Source organism: Bubalus bubalis, chromosome 1, assembly GCF_019923935.1.
Source record: "Bubalus bubalis isolate 160015118507 breed Murrah chromosome 1, NDDB_SH_1, whole genome shotgun sequence".
NCBI lineage: Eukaryota > Metazoa > Chordata > Mammalia > Artiodactyla > Bovidae > Bubalus > Bubalus bubalis.
Window position 1 is genome coordinate 46,301,767 of NC_059157.1, and position 21,781 is coordinate 46,323,547.

The window sequence follows — 21,781 nt, forward strand, 5'->3', positions numbered from 1 at the left end:
ATTGAACCCAGGGTCTCCCACATCACAGGTGGATTCCTTACCAGCTGAGCCACCACGGAAGCCCAAGAATACTGGACTGGGTAACCCATCCATTCTCCAGCGGATCTTCCTGGCCCAGGAATTGAACTGGAGTCTCCCTCATTGCAGGCGGATTCTTTTACCAACTGAGCTATGAGGGAAGCCTCAGATTTACATGAATGGGTGTGTTTAACACAGTTGGAAAGTGTGTGTGTGTGCTTAGTCATTCAGTTGTGTCTGACTCTTTGTGACCCCATGGACTGCAGCCTGTCAGGCTCCTCTGTTCATGGAATTCTCCAGGCAAGAAACACTGAAGTAGGTTGCCAGGGGCTCTTCCTGGCCCAGGGATCAAACCCGAGTCTCCTTCATTGGCAGGATTCTTTACCACTTGTGCCCCCTGAACTTCTTTATATTCATAAGGAATATATAGTAAGAATTCTCCTTCCCAACCTGCCCTCCCTCTAGCCAGTTCTCAGCTCCACAAGTTCCTCCTGCTCTTACTTTCTCAGGCATCCTTAAAGGGGCTCTTCAATGCCCATATGAACAACAACAAAAAAATCTGCATGATTTTTCCTCCTACTTTTTACATAGATGGTAACATACTCCCTTCTTGGCTGTTTTCATTCAGCAAAACATCTTGGAGTGCTTCAGCTTCCCAGGGACTCAGTGGTTAAAAAAAAAAAAAAAAATCTGCCTGCAAATGCAGGAGATGCAGGAGATGCAGGTTTGATTCCTGGGCCAGGAAGATCCCCTGGAGGAGGAAATGGCAACCCACTCCAGTATTCTTGCCTGGAGAATCCCCTGGACAGAGGAGCCTGGCAGGCTACAGTCCATGGGCATCTCAAAGAGTCAGATATGACTTAGTGACTCAACAACAACAACACAAATAACTTCCTCATTCTGTCTCACAGATGCATAGTATTCCATTGTTTACCTATATTATAGTATTAAAATGCAATTCATATCCCACAAAATTCACCCACTTAAACTCCAGGGTTCAGTGGATTTTAGTATGTTTACAGATTTTCACAAATATCACTACAATCAACTATAAAACACTTTTATCACCCCCAAATAAGCTATCCCTTAATTATCATGCCCCAGTCCCATACATCGGAGAAGGCGATGGCACCCCACTCCAGTACTCTTGCCTGGAAAATCCCATGGACGGCGGAGCCTGGTGGGCTGCAGTCCACGGGGTTGCGAAGAGTCGGACACGACTGAGCGACTTCACTTTCACTTTTCACTTTCATGCATTGGAGAAGGAAATGGCAACCCACTCCAGTGTTCTTGCCTGGAGAACCCCAGGGACGGGGGAGCCTGGTGGGCTGCTGTCTATGGGGTCGCACAGAGCCGGACACGACTGAAGCGACTTAGCAGCAGCAGCAGCAGTCCCCTACATCAACCCAAGGCAACCACTAATCTACTTTCTTCCTTTGTAGATTTGCCTGTTCTTGACATTTCAGATGCACAGAGTTGTGTGGCCTGTCCTTTGTAGCTGTTTTCCTTCACTTGACGTGGTGCTTTCACGGTTCGTTGCTGTTGCAGCATGTGTCAGTACTTCGTTCCTTTTTATTGCCAAATAATATTTCATGGCACAGATAGATCACATTTTATTTTTCTGTTCACCAATGGGACATTTGGACAGTTTCCACTTTTTAGCTACTTTGAGTCATGTTGCTTTGTGCATCCATATGCAAGTTTTTTTTGTCTGGATGTACATTTATGTTTATCCTGAATATACACCTAGGAGTGAAATTGCTGGGTTCTATGGCTTATTTCTGGAGAAGGAAATGGCAACCCACTCCAGCATTCTTGCCTGGAGGACCCATGGATGGAAAAGCCTGGTGGGCTACAGTCCACAGGGTCGCAAAGAGTCGGACACGACTGAGCGACTTCATTTCATGGCTTATTTCTAAACTGACTTATCTAGTCCCCTATTGATGAAAATATGATCAAATTACATCTTAAAAGCCAGCAAGCCTCACGAATTAGGCAGGTCAGGGCCACGTTAGTGAGGATTCAGGAACAGTGGCAGTATCAGAGAACCTGCCCAAGTCTTCTAACCTTTCCTCCTGGTGTTCCTATTTCTCCTAGACACTTCTCCTCTTTTGCAGTTAAGTTAATTTTAATTTCAAAGTGGTCCATGACTCAGGGGTGTGGGAAAGAGCAGCCCCATTCCTCATGGCCTGGCTCATGAGTCCATCACCCACTGATCCTGAGGGAACCCCGGGCTCTCAGCTGTGTCCTCCTGCACAGACTCCTTCCTGTCTGGGTTTCTGCATCCAGGACAGTCCAAGAGGAAGCTGGTGACTTCCTCTGGCCCTTGACAATGGGTCTCTGCCACACCTGGCCATGAGCATACCGGCTACAGGTGCGGAACAGGGAATTTCAGGAAACATCCAGGCTCTAAGCCAGCCTCGGAGAGCTTCCTGCCCCCGCAGCCCCAGATGGGACCTGCAGGAGCCGCCGTGTCCTTGGTACTAGCGTGTGTCTAAACAGATCTTCTCAACAGGCCAACAGCAGGAGGTGCTTTTTATTCTGTGCCGATAGAAGACAGATCAACTTTTGATTCTCCGGTTCATTGAATGAGACAAAATGAGTCCAGTTTCTCTCTGCTAAACTTCTATTAGGTGCTGCCCTAAGAGTCTTCGGATATCAAGTTACTCTCTGCTCTTGAAACCTCAGTGTTGACTTCAGAAAGACTGTGATCATTTGCAAAAAGAAGTTGCCCTCTTTCCATGGCAGATGTTTAAACTTGCCTCCCTAAGGGTCAAGAAAAACACCACCTCATGGAACGTGAGTATTCTGCTCCGACACAAGGATGAGCAGTTCTAGAATTTCTAACATGTTTCACATTATTGATTAGGTGTTCAAAACAATGCAGACAGAAAGCCTGGTCTCTTCTACAGGATATAGATGGTACTATCTAATTCATTCTTCTCTATTTTTTAAAAGGTAAAGAACAATGTACTGCCTTAATTAAAATAGTGACAATCTTTCATGTGACAAAGGGACTGGTTTTCAAATAATTTTATGCTCTGTTGTTCTTGGCTTTGTTTTATATATATTTGAACATAGCACATCATTCTGCAACAATTCACAGAAAGGTCTATGAGTTTATCCATGTATTCCAAGTTTAAGCAAGTTCTCTTACTCTAATTAAAGTTTATGATGTTCTTGTTGAGTTGATTTGTTTTTAATAATGATGGGAACATTTTTCTCTTCCTTATTTAAGTTCTCAAACCATGTTATCAACAGCGGTAGGAAAATTCCTGATCACTGTACTGTTTGTTATGAGTGACCAATTTTATATAGTGAAGTCTGTTAATTGGGACTTTGTCACATGTGGTTTGCACAGTTATTTTTAAATGTTCTCCCTAATCTCAAAGTAATAAGATCATTCATTCATTCAACAGTTAATTATAATAATAATAAAAAAAGAATACTGGTCTCCCTGAGCTTTGCATTAGCAAAATGAATTAACAAGCAGATATGAAATAGAAAACACTTAATGCAGCACCTTTGGGGTCCTCAGCAGGTGATGGGATTTATCCTATGACATGTCTGGACACATCTATATGCACATAGAGCAAGAAACGAGAATGTGAACCTATAAAGCTCAGCTGGAAAATGTCTCACAGGATTAGCTACTACTTCTCTGACTTTTTATCATTGCATTTTCACCAGCTTTCCTAGTAGAGAAAACAGTTTTGAGGTAAACAGCAATTAAGATCTTAATCTTCTGGCCTTAGAAGGGCACACAGTGTCCTCACCCAGGGGCACTTCACCAAGGAGACCAGAAAAGTGCCCACTTGCATGCTTCCATTTTTTAATTAATTTCTTTTTGAAAATAAATACACATGGTACAAAATGTACGAAAGGGCTTCGATGAAATGTACACCTCCTTCCCCCAGTTCTCCTCCCCATCGGCAACCCTAGATACCAATTCCTTCTGTATTCTCCCACAAGTATTTTAAATATGCTCAAGTTTCAAGCAAATAGCACAGACCACTTTATATATAGGATTTTTTTTCATTTGTTACGATTTAGCACAAGAAAGCTCTTTGTTACTTTTTTTGGGCTGCATTGTATCCCACTGCATGGAATTTCCAAAATGGATTAAACCATCTCCCAGTTGACTCTATTCAGGCTGTTCTTAAATCTTAGTCATCACAAGAGTGCTACAAGGACTAATTGTAAATATACATTGTTTTGGACTTGTTCTGGCATATTTTTAGGATAAATTTCTACAGGTAGAATCACCGGGTCAAAGGGAAACGTGTTACTAATGTCAATGCTAAGTCGGTTCAGTTGTATCCGACTCTGTGCGACCCCATAGACGGCAGCCCACCAGGCTCCCCTGCCCTGGGATTCTGCAGGCAAGAACACTGGAGTGGGTTGCCATTTCCTTCCCCAGTGCATAAAAGTGAAAAGTGAAAGTGAAGTCACTCAGTCGTGTCTGACTCTTAGCAACCCCATGGACTGCAGCCCACCAGGGTCCTCCATCCACGGGATTTTCCAGGCAAGAGTACTGGAGTGGGGTGCCATTGCCTTCTCCGACTAATGTCAATAGATCTTGTCAATGTGCCCTCCATATTGGTTGTGTAAATTTACACCCTCACCAGTCATTAAGCAAAAGCCTGATAGCCCCGCGGACATATCTAGACTGTCTTCTGAGACATCATGAATTTGCAAACCTGATAAATAACAAAACATTACCTTGCTGTAGTTTTAATTTGCATTTCTCTTATTATGAGTTACTGAGAAGCTTTTCTTATGTTCAAGGTCCATTTCCTTTCCTGAACTAATTGTCCATATCCTTTGCATCGTTTTGTACTGAGGTTTTGTACTTTTTCTTATAGAACTGAAGCTTATGAAGAAGTTCACTGGCGTGGGTATCTATTTTTTCTAGTTTGTCATTTGTCTTTTGTATGCCATCACTTAAATTTTTTTGTGTGATTGGAGTTAACATTTTCTTTCTCCTTTTTTTCCACCTCTGAATTTTTGTGTTATGCTTAGAAAGGGATGTCCCACTCTGAGATGATTAGCTTAGTGCTCAGTCGTGTCCAACTCTTGCGACCCCATGAGCTGTCATGTGAACAGGCTCCTCTGTCCATGGGATTCTCCACGCAAGAGTACTGGAGTGGGTTGCCATCACCTTCTCCAGGGGGACTTCCCTACCTAGGAATTGAACCCAGGTCTCCCACACTGTGGGCATATGCTTTACCAACTGAGCTACATAGGAAGCCCTCAAGAGATGATAAGGGGGAAAAAATCTACCATGTTATTTTATAGTATTTAAATTGTTTTTAATATTAAAACCTTTAAACTATTTTTAATATTAAATTTTTAAAATATTAAAATCTTTAATTTATCTGGACTGTTTTGGGTGAGAGAGATGAGGTGAGAGATGTAGATTCATTATTATCTTGTTTTAATGCTACTTATTGAAAACTCCATCTTTTCTCTCCTGATCACAAATGCCCCTTTATCTACCAAATTCCAATTCCTACTCTACTGATGTTTTACTCTGTTTGGTCTGCCAGTCTATGTATCTTGTCGCACTGTTTTAGTCATTGTAGTTTTACAGGGAAGACTTTTCAGGGAAAAGTTGCACCTGGTTTGGAAGAGCCCCTCATGCCATTTGCAAAGCCCAGTAAGCCCCAGCTGGACTGTGGACAAATAAAGCACTCATTCATTCAAAAAAAACAGTAAACTTATTTTTCTGGCTAGCTAGTTTTAGATTTCTTGCTAGACTAATTTCCACTCATTTCAACTCTTCCTTTCAGAGGTCTCCTAATTAGTCTTGACAGTTGCTTTTTCAGTATGCATAGCTTGTTTATTTCACAAAGAAATCCTATTGATATTTTTATTGCAATCATGTTAATTTGTATAGATTATCTTAGGGAAAATGGATATCGTTATGATGTTGTGTCTCCTCTTCAAGAACTTGATGTTCTGAACTCTAAACAATGATACAGATCAGCCTATTTGCAGGGCAGGAATAGAGAGGCAGACATAGAGAACAGACATGCAGACACAGTGGACAAAGGAGAGAGTGGAGAGAACTGGGAGATTCAGATTGACATACATACACACTGCTGCTGCTGCTGCTGCTGCTAAGTCGCTTCAGTCATGTTCGACTCTATGTGACCCCATAGACGGAAGCCCACCAGGCTTCTCTGTCCCTGGGATTCTCCAGGCAAGAACACTGGAGTGGATTGCCATTTCCTTCTCCAATGCAGAAAAGTGAAAAGTGAAAGTGAAGTTGCTCAGTTGTGCCCGACTCATAGCAACCCCATGGACTGCAGCCTACCAGGCTCCTCCGTCCATGGGATTTTCCAGGCAAGAGTACTGGAGTGGGTTGCCATTGCCTTCTCCATACATATACACTACTATGTGTAAAATAGTAAATATAGTAAAATAGTGCTGCGGTCCATGGGGTCGCAGAGTCAGACACGACTGAGCAACTGAACTGAACTAAACTGAGTGAGAAGACGCTGTATAGCACAGGGAGCTCAGCTCTGTCTCTGTGATGACCTAGAGAGATGGATGGCAGGGGTGGGAGGGAGGTTCAAGAGGAAGGGGATGTAGGTATGCATACAGCTGATTTGCTTCATTGTACAGCAGAAATGAACACAGCGTTGTAATGCAATGATGCTCCAATTTAAAAAAAAAAATTTTTTAATATGTTGACATGTATGTTGTGAGGCTTCTACCTATTGAGCAGAAAAAGCCTCTTTCAGCAGTCCCATTTCCCCACTGACATGAACACACTGCTACTGGCTTGGCCAGGCAGCCTTCAGCCCAGAATGTGGGTCTCACACGGACATCTCTGTTTCTCAGGGGATTGGGCCAACCAGACCCAAGCCGGCGCCATCCTGGGGCACCTGCTGGGGGACCACATGGAGGGAAGAAACAGCAGCAACTCCACCAGGGCCCTGAAGCTTTCAGATGGGACCAGCGCCACTTGGTATATCCTCACCATCTTTGGCGTCTATGGGCTGATTTTCCTCTTCCGATTGGCCAGCAACATCCTCAGAAAGAATGAAAAGTCCTTGGAAGACATTTATTACTCCAATCTGACATTTGAACTTGAAAAGAAAGGGCTCCAGAGCAAGGCAGCCAGATGCTCTTCACTGACCATTAGCAACAGAGCTGTCCTGCGGCCCAACCAGGCCAGCCCGGAGACAAAGGGTGGGAACAGCAGCCCCCACGCTGAAATCCAAGAGATCCCTTGAAAGTCGAGGCAAGGAAGCCTCCACAGTTGAGGTTCAAACTTCTTGCTTGAGGGAGCAGCTTTGGGCTTACCTGGAACCTTGCAAGGCGAGGCGAGCCCTTGAGCGGGGCCGTAGGTGCACGGGGGTGGGCCCAAAAGCCAGCATCCTGTTTCCTTCTCAGGCTTCCTGATGCTCTGAGATGAGCAGGAGTAGTGGCTTTCAGCCTTACTCACCCTTCACTGGAAAACTTTGTGCTCCAGGCAAGGACATGGGACATCCACTGTTCTCAAAGGAATCTGGTAGGCTCCTGGGGCATGTGTGAAGGTAGCCTCTTGTCATGGAAAGAAGGCTGAATTTGGAGTCAAATGCCTTGGATGAAATTCAACTTCTAGAGGGTCACATGAACCTGATTGGCTGGTGGCTCACGTGGAACATGTGAGGGTTGGGATATATGGTCTCCAAGGGCCATTCATTCTAAGACTCTGTCTAAAATATTGAACCAAAATAGTCAATATCAACATCCTAATTTTCAGAAGTTCTTCATTTTCATTGAGAGTGCAGGGTCCATTTAAAAAAATGTATTAGTTTTGGAGTCAGAAGAATCAGACTCTACTCTGAGTTAGACTCTTGACCACTTTGATGTCCTTGCACACACCGCTCACCTCTCCCAACCTTAGTTTCCTTACAGATAATGAGGATAACGATGCCAGTTTTCTGCCAACCTTGCAAAGCAGATGAGAGCTCATGAAATCATGTATATGAATGTATTTTGAAAAGTAAAATAAATATGCAAATATAAACCTCATTGTGGTGGTGGTGATGATGGTGGCTGATGTTAAATTATGGTGATGGTAGTATTGGTGGTGTTAATGGTTGTGGGGTTGGTGGTGGCTGATGGTCAGTGTTGATGGTGGTCTTGGTTGTTTATGTTGATGATGGTGGTCGTGGGGGTGGTTGATGGTGTTGGTGTTGGTAGTTGGTGGTGTTAATGGTGTTGGTGGTGGTTGATAGTCAGTGTTGATGGTGGTGGTGGTGGTGGTGGTGGTTGATTGTGTTGTTGGTAGGGGTTGGTGCTGTTGTTGATGGTGGTGGTGGTCGTGGTGATGCTACTGTGGTCCAGGAAATGACTAGCCTACTGGTAATAGCTGTAAGTAATGGCTGCATTACTTGATTCTAGAAGAGAACCCATCTGCATCAAAGTTGATGATGTGTGCTCTGAATCAAGTCCATGAGATTCAAGTTGTACACGTAGACAAAATAGTCACTTTTAATTTGCATTACTGTAGATATCATAGGATTCATTCAAATGTTTCACAAACATCTGTTACTTATATTCTTGTCTCTGCTTCAAAAAGAAATAAGATCTTGCCTACATGACTGATTCATTTAGAGAGATTGTGATTAGCTGAATTTCTACAAGTGGCTTTCAGTAGGCAAAGAGAAAAAGTATGTTTCATACCAACTTCTGTGAAGTTTATCTGGCTGGGCTTTTGGAGGGGTCCCCTGAACAACAAATAAAAATATTTTCCCCTGTCTATGCGCAGTGGTCTATAATCAACTGCATGATTTCATAAAGGTTAAATTAAATGCCATGCTTTTTTTTTAAAGGATGAGATAGACTTCCAACTATTTTTCTTTTTTTTTCATATTTTCCACATGATCATCTTACAGGCTTTCCAGCAAAAGTGTTTGTTGGTTTGTTTATATAGTTAGGGCTGGGCATCATCCACGTTTGAGACTCTTATGGGGCAGGATAAAACAGTAGACACAAAGACAGACAAAAATGTAATCCACAGTGAATAGGAATGTGTGTGTGTGCAGTCCTTTCCATCATGTCTGACTCTGTGTGACCCCATGGACTGTAGCCTGCCAGGCTCCTCTGTCCATGGGATTCTCCAAATCAAGAATACTGGAGTGGGTTGCCCTGTCCTCCTCCAGGGGATCTTCCCAACCCAGGGGTCAGATCCATGGCATCTCCTGTGTCTTCTACATCACAGGTAGATTCTTTACCACTGAGCTACCCAGGAAGCTCGAATAGGAATGCAGAATGCACTAAAATGGGAGCACAAGGTCAGAACTGAAGTGAATTTGAAGATAAAATACATACTCTGTCTTGTTGGTTGCTTCCTTCTAATGGATCTTCCTCTTCCTCAATCCAACACCTCCTTAATTTGCATTTGGGAATGCATATGGCTCTAATCTAATTTAAATATCAATAACCTCAGATATGCAGATGACACCACCCTTATTGCAGAAAGTGAAGAGGAACTCAAAAGCCTCTTGATGAAAGTGAAAGTGGAGAGTGAAAAAGTTGGCTTAAAGCTCAACATTCAGAAAACGAAGATCATGGCATCCGGTCCCATCACTTCATGGGACATAGATAGGGAAACAGTGGAAACAGTGTCAGACTTTATTTTTCTGGGCTCCAAAATCACTACAGATGGTGACTGCAGCCATGAAATTAAAAGACGCTTACTCCTTGGAAGGAAAGTTATGACCAACCTAGATAGCATATTCAAAAGCAGAGACATTACTTTGCCAACAAAGGTTCATCTAGTCAAGGCTATGATTTTTCCTGTGGTCATGTATGGATGTGAGAGTTGGACTGTGAAGAAGGCTGAGCACCGAAGAATTGATGCTTTTGAACTGTGGTGTTGGAGAAGACTCTTGAGAGTCCCTTGGACTGCAAGGAGATCCAACCAGTCCATTCTGAAGGAGATCAGCCCTGGGATTTCTTTGGAAGGAATGATGCTAAAGCTGAAACTCCAGTACTTTGGCCACCTCATGCGAAGAGTTGACTCATTGGAAAAGACTCTGATGCTGGGAGGGATTGGGGACAGGAGGAGAAGGGGACGACAGAGGATGAGATGGCTGGATGGCATCACTAACTCGAAGGACGTGAGTCTGAGTGAACTCCGGGAGTTGGTGATGGACAGGGAGGCCTGGCGTGCTGTAATTCATGGGGTCACAAAGAGTTGGACATGACTGAGCAACTGATCTGATCTGATCTGATGGCTCTAAGAAAGATGAAACTACTCCCAGCTCAGGACCTGATCCAATTAGTGCATCTTATCTCCAGCTTCACAAATGTGGACCAAGCTGGGCCCATGACCAAAGTAAGCCCACCCCGTTAGAATGATGGGAAGGACATCCATGGGGAATTATGGGATACAGAAGCCCTCTCTTGTGCTGGATGGTGTTAAATCCAGAGCTGAGTTTGAAATTGCTGGAGCCATTCTGTCACCATGGGCAAAGCCAATGTGAGGGCAAAAGCCAACATAAAGTAGAGACATGAGAAAATTACAGAGCCTAGACTTCTAATCAGACTGTGCCCAAAGCCTTCATTTCCCCCGGACTGTTTTAGTTAATGAGCCAATAAATTTCCTTTATTAAGTCCTTTAGAGATAAGCTTCCTGTCCCCTTCAACCAAAAATATCCTTAATGATACCACTGGAGAAATAATCTCCTGAGGGAAGTGGACCTTGGAGTGGAATTAGATAAAAGCAATGTGATGTGGTAAAGTGGGATCACGTCTTTCACCAAGATTTTTTATATTTATATGATTTTGTGTTTACGGGGAAAACACACTATGCTTATGTCAGCTCACTAGTTACTTGCAAGTTCTTATAATTTGACCTTTCAAAGGGCATTCAGTGAGATTTCATTCCATTTAATCCCCATCCCTGACTCTTGTCATGGAAGCTCCTAAGAGGGCCTGTCATGTTAGACGTGAGGTCAGGACTGGCTCTAAGGGTATTTCCTAAGAACCAAAACCTCTGTCTTCCCGTTGACACCCAGACACAGGTACATGGGATCCAAGCACATCTTCCCTGGCCACTTAACTCCTGCCTGATCCAACTTCATCACTCTCTGGGGAGCTGGTCTGAGTGTTTGCCAGGGAGACGTGTTCTTGGATGGGAATTGTGTACGCTCCATTTTAAGCTAGTCTGGTGGGAAAGAACCTCAGGTATTAAGGATATTTTGTGCCCAGTCCCTTAAATCTAAACTGTTCAGGCTTATAGCAATTAATCACTTTCTGTGCAAAACCTATGTAGTTGAACCAGTAGGGAAGGGACCAGCACCATAGCCTGTGTTCAAGTCAGCGAGTGGGGAAGAGATATGCATGTTTCATCAACCCTGGTGGAGATGAAAGAACAGCAAACTGAGTCCCAACATTCTAGACACTTTTGCTTTCATTGTCCTATGGTAAATTTCCCCCAAGATCAGCAAATCAGGTCAGATGAATGTCTTCCTCTGAAATGGAAATTATTTAAAACTGATGTAGAATGAATCTGGTTCACTGTCTCCAGGAATGGCTTCCTCTTGGATTTGTGGCTTATGGTCCTAGTGAAGTGAAAGACTCCTGTCTGACTCTTTGTGACCCCATGGACTGTAGCCCTCTAGGCTCCTCTGTCCATGAAATTCTCCAGCCAAGAATACTGGGGTGAGTAGCCATGCCCTTCTCCAGGGGATCTTCCCAACCCAGAGACTGAACCCGGGCCTCCAGCATTGCACACAGATTCTTTATAGTCTGAGCCAGGGAAGCCCTGATTTGTACCAAATCAAAAATCGAGGTTACCAGAGCTTTCCTGGTTGATTGGAACACACTGATTCATTTTTTCCCCCACTGTGTCTTGTGGGATGTGGGATCTAGTTCCCCAATCAGGGGTTGAACCTGTGCCCCCTGCATTGGAAGTGCAGAATCTTAACCACTGGACCACCAGGGAAGTCCAGAACATATCTATTCTAAATAAAAGTCTAATCAGCTCTGCTGCATTATGACTTACCTGGTGTGACATAATTATCACAAGATTTAAGTATTAAAAAAAAAATAATGTAGAGGGGAAACATTTGTTAACATGACTCTTCATATAATGGCAGGTGGCTCTGATTCTCAGAAACGATTCTGATTGTCTAGACCTCAACCAGAGCGGAAATGTCAACTCACCCTTCAATTAAAGTTAGAGTTCTTCTCTTGGCGAAATTGAAACCAATTTTATCTCACTCACGAAAAAGAAGGTTATGGAGGGGTGGGGAGCGGATCTGTGAGAAGTCAACTGAGTGAGCTCACAGAATCCAGAGGGCAGCAGCTTTCCAAGGCCTAGGGAAGAAGAGAGGTCAGTCCACCCAAGGCCCTCACTCAGTGGCCCCAGCTGAAGGGCCTTCTCTCCAAGGCCCTCCCAGAAGATGGCGAGCTCCCATACCGTCTCTTTGTGCCTCTGCTTATGTTTCAAATGTTAGAGGAGAGCATTGCATGGGATCAGGTATACCAGGTGTCTGCCCCTTAGACCAAGGAGGACCCAGGGAGTGCAGAGCTCTGATTGGCTGAGGTTGGGTCACGTGCTCACTCACAGGCCCTGCAGGGGCACTACGTCTATGAAGAAAATGCCAATAAACAGAGCCATTGCTCAAATATCACCCTCTGAAACTTTCTTGACCCCAAAGGCAGACTTGTTTGCTCCTCCAGGGCTTCCATAGCACTTGGTAAACACTTGGATGGGTCAAAGAGAAAATTTTATGCAACAGAATTTCTCCAAGGAGGGAACTGCGTTTGTTTACCAAGTATTTGGTATAGGAAGTGAGACCTCAGAGCCTCCTGAGTATGGGTGGGACTATTCTACAGGAGACAAGGAGTGGAATTTGCTTCTCAAGAGTGATGGGAGGAGGAAAAGACAGCGGAGAGATTTAGGGATCTCGCTGGATGGCAGGACACGCTGAGAAAATGTCTTCAGCAACTGGCCCACCATCACACCCACCAGTCCTGATCTACAATGATAGGAAACTCATGAGACAAATGCTTGAAGTGAGTGGTCTGGGAGACCATGAAGGGACTTGGTGATGGGTTGAGTCTGGGGCAAGTGGAGTTGAGGCAGCAGGTGGACATGGATGCTGGGGACAGAAGCACTTTAATTCCAGTTTAGCTTTAGCTGAAACATCAAGAAGTAGCAAATGGACTTGTGGACACACAGGGGTAAGGGGAGGGTGGCACAAATTGAGAGAGTAGCATTGCCATATATTATATATATGCTACCATGCGTGAAGTAGATCGTCAGCCTGAAGCAGCTCTATAGCACACGGAGCCCAGCTCGGTGCTCTGTGATGAAGTAGAGGGGTGGGATAGGGGATGGGGGAGGGAGGTTTATGAGGGAGAGGATATGTGCATGTATATATAGCTGATTCACATTGTTGTACAGCAGAAATCAACACAACATCATAAAGCAGTTATCCTCCAATTAAAAATAATTAGATTTTTTTTAATAGAAAAAGAAGAAACAAAAGTCATGGGGAAGCTGGTGTCAAATTTAACCAAATCCTTGTAGAGTGGGTGCAGGGAAGCAAGAGGGTGGAGTGAGTGCCTTCAGGGGGAACCCGAAAACTCAGTCCATTTTTAGAACACGTATCATGTAAGACTGCAAATATTGGTCCCCAGTCTGTGTCCCTTAGTGGCCCATGAAAACATGACTTTAAGGACAAGAACAACATCTTATGAATTTTGACCTCACCCACTCCTTCCAGAACACACAAGAAATATTTGCTGAATGAGTGAATGATTCATACATTAGTGTGTCAGCTTAGTTATTTACAATGAGTGCTATTCCCTTTGGGACGGTAGGTACAATTTTTTCCAGGTACTTTCTTCTGGTGGAAATGTCCAGTCCTCAAAATATAATGAACATGGAATTTCTACAAGGAGGCTGGTTTTCCTTTAAGGCCTGCTTTCAATAAGCAAAAGGAATTGGGTTATTATTGTTTATAATTTCTATGTTGACAAAGTACACTTATCTTTCCAACCTCATTTTAGTCCTTAGAACAAAAATGGGAGGTGGGTTATCCTCCTGGTCTTGGCCCTGATGGCACCCTTTCCACCCATACTCCAAACTCATACGTCCAAACTCTTCAAACCAGCTCAGACATCCTCTCCTTCAGAAAGCCTTTTCCCTTTGCCCAGTATCATACTGATCTGCTAAAAAAAAAAAAAGAAAAAAATAGCAATACTTATTTAAAAATAGCAGCTAAAATGAAAGGACCTGGTGTATACCAGGCATTCGTGTTCTACATGTATTATTTCATTTGCCTTGTTACCCATCCTCTGCATCCCAGGTCCTATACCACCTCTATGTTAACACCCACAAATGAAGCTGGAGATAAACCACACAGTCATTTGATCAGAGGCAGTTTCTATAAAGAATGATTAAATGATGATAAGGAAGAAACTATAAAAATGCAGAGAGAATACTAAAGTATATCTTAGAGGTGAGGGAGAGTGCCCAGGGAAGAGCCAACTTGGAAGGGGGGGGTCACTTCCCCAAGGCTGGGGTGCAGATCTTGTTATAGAAGATGTAGCTGCAGCCACTGGGTGGTGGACAGGCTCACAAGGTTGACTGGTCCACAGTCTCTAAGTAGCAGTTAACAGTTTCTCTGGCCCGGGAGAGTCAAGGCTGAAGGATGGGTGGGTATGGAGAATCAGAGTGTAGGGAGCCCACTCATGGGCAGGTTTGCACACAGTCTGGTGTGCACTGCCCCCACGATGGGAAGACTACAGAAAACAACTGTCTGGGACAGAGGCCAGCAGAGGCTAGTAGATGGCTGGTAGGGGAGTGGGTCATTGGTACTGTGCATGGACTGAAAATTCATGCCACCTCCCACCAAATTCCTGTGTTGAAGTCCTAACCCCCAATGTGGTGATATTAGAATGCAGGGCTCTGGGGATAAGGGCTTTTGGATGTAGGGCTTTGGGTGATAAGCCTTCCCAGGTGACACAGTGGTGAAGGACCCACCTGTCAATGCAGGAGATACTGGTTTAATCCCTGGGTTGGGAAGATCCCCTGAGGAAGGTAGTGGCAACCCAGTCTAATGTTCTTGCCTGGATAATGCCAAGGACAAAGGATCCTGGAAGGCTACAGTCCTTGGGATAGCAAAGATTTGGACACGACTGAGCATGAACACACACAAGGTTTAGACGAGGTCATGAGGGTGGAACCCGCTACCATGGGATTGTGTCCTCATAGGAAGAAAGACACAGGCTATGCACTCTTTGTAAGAGAAGCATGTAGAAAGTGTCAGTGATTTGGGACAATGTGCTGCAACAGAACTGAAGAGTGGTTAAATGAACCTCAGGTCAGAGCAGAAAAGGGAATTTATGTCATTCACCATCTGCATTAGCAGTATAATTCGACACACTGGCAAATTTAATGAAATGAAACCAACCAGCCGGCTGATGTTGATGAGCCTCCAATAAAAGTCACAAATGTCAAATTAAACCACATAATTTCCATGACATGGATTTTCCGCTCTCATGTGCGCACAAATCCTGAAGTTCTTCAGAGAGTATTGTAATTATTATTTTCCAGGGAGATGCTGAGCTATCTGCCCCCAAGTCGTGTTCCTCCTGGGTTGTTTGAAACCCTGACTGCCTTGTGCCTTCTGCGCTCAGCTAACCCAGAGCCCAGACAAACACTTGCATGCATGCGTGTCTTCATTAGCAGGAAGTGTAGAGCGGAGCCCCTCTAGGCCAGGCAGGGTCCTTTATCACACACCCCCTGCCGTGCAAACCCACTTAGCATGAGTTGTATTAGAAATTTTAATTAGCAGAAAACAAGTAAGTGTGTGTCTGTGCGTGGTGGTCGGGGGGTGGTCCCAGCTAGATTCCAGGCTGTGTCCCTTGCTGGGTTGGATGTGTCTGAGCAAGTGTTGGTGAGGATCTTTGCGCAAAGGACAGAGAACAGATCTCCTCCTGGGGAAAGAGAGATGCAGGGAAGTAAGTGTAGGACTCTCTTGGGTCCTGAGGGCCCAGAAGCCCTAGCAAGAACCCTGAGATATACTGGGGGCTACTAACATCACACCTGGAGAATAAAATGGCAACCCACTCCAATATTCTTGGCTGGAGAATTCCATGGATAGAGGAGACTGGCAGGCTACAGTCCATGGGGTCGCAAGAGTTGGACATGACTTAGCGACTAAACCACCACCACCCCCACCACCACTAACATCACAAGCACTCCCTGAACCACACGGTGGCTGGGGGCTTCCGTCTGGAGCGGGAGTTGACACAGCCTCTTCCGAAAGAGCCTGCACTTCACGGGAGACAGGTGAACACTTCAACTGAACTCAGGGCACTCAGTGGAGGGGGTTTGGAAAGATGGAAAGTGGGAGGCGACCATGTGTCCATTAAAGGTGCCATAGGAAGAGAAGAAAATGAACATTTAATGATCTCTACCAAACACTGGGCACTTTGATGTACACTAGCCCAGGTGGTCCTTTCACAAACATCAGGAGGTGGGTGCTATCAGAGAGCTGAGGTGCAAAACGGGGAAGAAACCTCGTATATTGTCAAACAGCAGGCAAGAGACTCAAAGCTAAGTTCATGCAATGTTTTCCCAAATAATTTGTCCAAAACATGCCTTAATTTTCATCCAAGGTGAGGAATGGGAAGACTACTGCTTCAGGCTAGGATCATTTCTCTCTCAGGTCCTGTGCACATAGTGGGTTGGCTGGGGCTCTGCTCTGCATCCTGCTGGCCTCGCTCTGAGATGTGGGTTTCTGAAGCAGTCACTGTCTCTCTTGATGACTAAATGCTCCAGCCCAGGAGAGACACACATCACATGAGCCCACCACTCACAAGCTAAAGAAGCCTTTGGTCCTCCCAACCGCAAGAGGGGGGGCAAGTGCCCTCCGAGAGTTGGTGATGGACAGGGAAGGCTGGCATGCTGCAGTCCATGGGGTCGCAAAGAGTCGGACATGACTGAGCAACTGAACTGAACTGAACTGATGATTAATCTTAAGCCCATACAGCTGGTCCATGGTAAAATGGTCAGAGGGCATGAAAAGATTAAAGGCAGGAGGAGAAGGGGATGACAGAGGATGAGATGGTTGGATAACATCACCAACTCAATGGACATGAGTTTGAGTAAACTCTGGGAGATGGTGATGGACAGGGAGGCCTGGCGTGCTGCAGTTCACAGGGTTGCAAAGAGTTGAACACAACTTAGCAACTGAACAACAACAATTCCCAGTGCTGAGTGCTCAGAAACATTACCATCATCCCCAGTGGCCAACAGACCAGGGGCTTCGTGACCTCATATGAGAGATGTGTCTCACTGGGGGTGACCCCCCAACAGTGGGTTGGGGGCGGCCCCCCAACAGCAGGCTGGAGGAGGGTGAAAAGTGAGACACGTGCATGTGTGTGCGTGTGCGCGCGCGCACACACACACACACACACGCAGAGTGGCAGATCAGCTGCTGGGCAATGAAGTTAGGTTTCTTCCTAACAGCGTTTCCTTCCTGCCATTTGTAGGGGGTGCTGGACTCATTGCCCTGGAGGAGAATTAAGATGCCAGGCCATAAACCTGAGGGCAGGCCCTGTTCCTGTGAAGCCCAGGCTGAGCTACTTTCCTGCAGAGGGAGGCAGAGGACAGGGCCGACTAGAGGAGAGTGTGCGGCAGAGGCATTCCCATGCCCAGGCCCAGAAAGACCCTCTTTCATTGTGGGAACAGAGGGTCCTCGGCCAATTCACTCTTGGACCCCTCAAGGTGGCTGGGGCCTCCTGGGCCAGTGGCCTTGAGCACACACCTCTGTGGGCTGGATCCTGGCCTTGAGGTTGCTAGCCCCAGCAGGACTCCCAGCAGGACTCCAGTGCCTGGGAGCTGGGGCCACAGGGTCAGATGTGGGCACACCCATAGTTCTGCACAGTTAGCATAGGAGAGTTGGTGGCCTCAGCGTCTCTCCAACACTCTGGCCTTGGAGGTGGAGTAAGGAGCCCCAAACAATGCTAGAGTCCAGTGTGATTGATTTAAAGCAATAAGCCTAATGTTTCCTGCACAACCAACTTTGTGGAATAAGATTCAAGATAGCACATGTAAGCACACATCTATTTATATATATATGTGGCGACTGTTTTAGTTTAGGGAATCTTTCTGGAGTGGGGGTGTTGTGGTTGGTAAAACCAGTTACCAAAGGTTCCCCCTTTTTTTGATGACAAGCATGATTTGTGCCAGGTCTGAACCACACTAATACTTACAACCTGAATTCAGATTTCTGCTACTATCCATCTTTAAACTGACAAGCTGATCTCCCAATTATACAAAATTAGTTTCAGTGAGTTAAATGTGACAGCCAAAAATAAAAGTACAGAAGTATTTTCTAGAAAAGCACATAGTGGTAACTCTTAGGGCCCAGGGAGCAGGCTGAGATTGGGTAGGACTGTGAGGCTCCTGAGAAACCAAGGTTCTATCTCCAGTTCTGGGAGATACTGACAGGGTGTGGCCTAGTAAGTCATCATGGAGACATACACATACTGCCCCCTGGTGGTCCTTCTGCCACCCTGCAAAAATCTTCAAAGGGTCACCAAGTCTAGCAAAGCCTTCTTCTTTCTCCCAAGCCCTTAGTATCCCCCAGTGGAACTTGAAGTAGAGAAGAGGACATCCACAAGGCTCCCATCAGGAGAAGGAGCGAAGGGAAAAGTTCTGTGAGTTTCTCTAGCCATCCATGATGCAATACTTTGCTTCAGTCCAAGATTGGACTGCAAGGAGATCCAACCAGTCCATCCTAAAGGAAATCCGTCCTGAATATTCATTGGAAGGACTGAGGCTGAACCTGAAACTCCAATACTTTGGCCACCTGATGCGAAGAACTGACTCATTTGAAAAGACCCTGATGCTGGGAAAGATGGAAGGCAGGAGGAGAAGGGGACGACAGAGGATGAGATGGTTGGATGGCATCACCGACTCGATGGACATGAGTTTGAGTAAACTCCAGGAGTTGGTGATGGACAGGGAGGCCTGGCGTGCTGCAGTCCATGGGGTCGCAAAGAGTCGGACACGATTGAGCGACTGAACTGAACTGGACTGAAGCCCCACATTGCTGCCTGGCAGGCTACTTCTTGGTCCTGCCTGGATGCAGGCTTGGCCCCTCCCTGGGCCAGTAAGGGTGGATCCTGGTGGTCTTTGTTGGCTTCCTTGTTGTCAGGCTGAACAAGATGTCCCAAGCTCATCTTGTACATTTCCTTCCCCAGACCTAGAATCAAAGGGTCCCTGATTCTTTCAGTAGGAAATACAAAGTGAAAGTCACTCAGGCGTGTCCGACTCTTTGCGACCCCCTAGACTGTACAGTCCATGGGATTCTGCAGACCAGAACACTGGAGTGGGTAGCCGTTCCCTTCTCCAGAGATCTTCCCAACCCAGGGATAGAACCCAGGTCTCCCGCATTGCAGGCGGATTCTTTACCAGCTGAGCCACCAGGGAAGGCCAGGAAATACTATAAATAGACCGTAATCTGGAGGGTAGGTGTATACTTTGCTACTGGATTTGTTTCTTTTGTTTACTGACATGATAAGCAATTAGGTTCATTAGCTTCATTTTTCTAGCATATTGTATAGATCACTGTTTTAGTTTTCTTTTTTTTTTAATGTAAAATGTTTACATTTTCTAGTCAAAGCTATAAAACAAGGTACATTTAGAAAAGACTTCTTACTTTTTTCCTCCCTCCTGTTATGTCCCTTCCCCTATAGGTAAGCATTTTTATTTAGTGTTAGGTTTATTCTTCTGTTGTTTATATTTGAAGATGCAAGCAAATATGCATATTGTTTATCATTTACACACATGTATTTACACAAAGGTCACATTATCCAGTCTCTTCTATATTTCTGAGCATGTTTCTCATATCCATACATAACTGAAGATAGGATGAGAGAGAAGAAAATAATTATTGTCTTAGAATTGACTTCATTGTATTAAACAATGTTTTCACATCGCTCCAGGCCACAGGGCCCTGTTGGGTAGAGGAGAGAAAGCGGTGGTTGAACAGGGGGGAGCCTCTAGGATTAGCATGACTGCTTCACCCAAGCAAACAGACTTCTCTTCTCCATATTAAGCAACCATATCAATTTTGATCTGAAAATGGTTCCTGTTACTAAAAGAAAAATTCTAAGAGAAAATGGCCACAATTGTCAACCCAAATCTGCTGATTCTATCCTCTGAGAAAGGTGCTTGGAGAGCACAGGATTCAATCCTATTGTCTGGTGTTGCCTAAACTTGAGTCCCAAGAAAACCTTCTTGGGAAGAAAATCCCCATCCATTCAACAGTCAAGTAAAGGACCTGCTAAATCATTTTGTCCATATCTTCATTTGACGGAATCCATTATGCACATTTATGAAACATCTTTAGCTCTAAGGAAATAAGAAAATACAAAGGAAATGCAAGAGGCTGCTGGAGTTTGAAGTGAACTGTCATTTTGTCTCGAGTGTGCAAAATTCAAGTCTTTGCAGGCAGGGTATTGAATTAGCTCAAGAACTGCAGCCCCAGTGAAAGACAGGCACACAGGCTGACTTTCTTTTGCAATTCACCATACCCTCTTTCTGCCACCTGGAAAAAACACTCTTGATTGTTAAAGTGGGCAGGCAGTGGGCACAAAGTCCATATGTTCAGTTCAGTTCAGTCGCTCAGTCGTGTCTGACTCTTTGCGACCTCATGGACTGCAGCACACGAGGCCTCCCTGTCCATCACCAACTCCCAGAGCCTGCTCAAACTCATGTCCATTGAATCAGTGGTGCCATCCAACCATCTCATCCTCTGTCGTCCCCTTCTCCTCCCGCCTTCAATCTTTCCCAGCATCAGGGTCTTTTCCAATGAGTCAGTTCTTCTCCTCAGTTCTTCCAATGAATATTCAGGACTGATTTCCTTTAGGATTGACTGATTTGATCTCCTTGTAGTCCAAGAACTTTAAAGAGTCTTCTCCAATGCCACAATTCAAAAGCATAAATTCTTCAGTGCTCAGCCATCTTCATGATCCAACTTTCATACCCATATATGACTACTGGAAAAACCATAGATTTGACTATACAGATCTTTGTCAGCAAAGTGATGTCTTTACTTTTTAATATGCTGTCTAGGTTTGTCATAGCTTTCCTTCCAAGGAGCAAGTGTCTTTTAATTTCATGGCTGCAGTCACTGTCCACAGTGATTTTAGAGCCCAAGAAAATAAAATCTGTCACTGCTTCCATTTTTTTCCCTATTTGCCATGAAATGATGGGATCAGATGCCATGACCTTCATTTTTTGAATGTTGAGTTTTAAGCCAGCTTTTTCACTCTCCTCTTTCACCCTTATCAAGAAGCTCTTTAGTTCCTCTTCACTTTCTGCCATTAGAGTGGTAGCATCTGCATATCTGAGGTGGTTCATATTTCTCCCGGCAATCTTGATTCCAGCTTGTGGTTCATCCAGCCCAGCATTCTACATGATGTACTCTGCATAGAAATTAAATAAGCTGGATGACAATATACAGCCTTTTTGTACTCCTTTCCCAATTTTGAGCCAGTCAGTTGTTCCATGCAAGGTTCTAACTGTTGATTATTGACCCACATATAGGTTTCTCAGGAGACAGGTATGGTGGTCTGGTATTCCCATCTCTTGAAGAACTTTCCAGTTTGTTGTGATCCACACAGTCAAAGGCTTTAGTGTAGTCAATGAAGCAGAAGTAGATGTTTTTCTGAAATTCCCTTGCTTTCTCTATGATCCAACAAATGTTGGCAATTTAATCTCTGGTTC

At 44.8% G+C, this 21,781-nt stretch overlaps 2 protein-coding genes and 1 non-coding gene across 6 annotated transcripts in view; 1 reads left to right on the top strand and 2 right to left on the bottom strand.

Moving 5' to 3' along the window:
- SMIM11 (small integral membrane protein 11) overlaps positions 1-21,781 on the bottom strand; it is a 67,915-nt gene that overhangs the window by 18,047 nt on the left and 28,087 nt on the right. The window lies entirely within an intron of this gene.
- SMIM34 (small integral membrane protein 34) lies at positions 2,696-7,262 on the top strand. Its single transcript, XM_006062834.3, has 2 exons — positions 2,696-2,817; positions 6,868-7,262. The coding sequence occupies exons 1-2, from the start codon at positions 2,811-2,813 to the stop codon at positions 7,260-7,262; spliced, it is 402 nt and encodes a 133-aa protein (XP_006062896.1). The 5' UTR covers positions 2,696-2,810.
- TRNAG-UCC lies at positions 11,896-11,968 on the bottom strand. The gene has a single exon. It is a non-coding gene; the product is annotated as a tRNA-Gly (tRNA).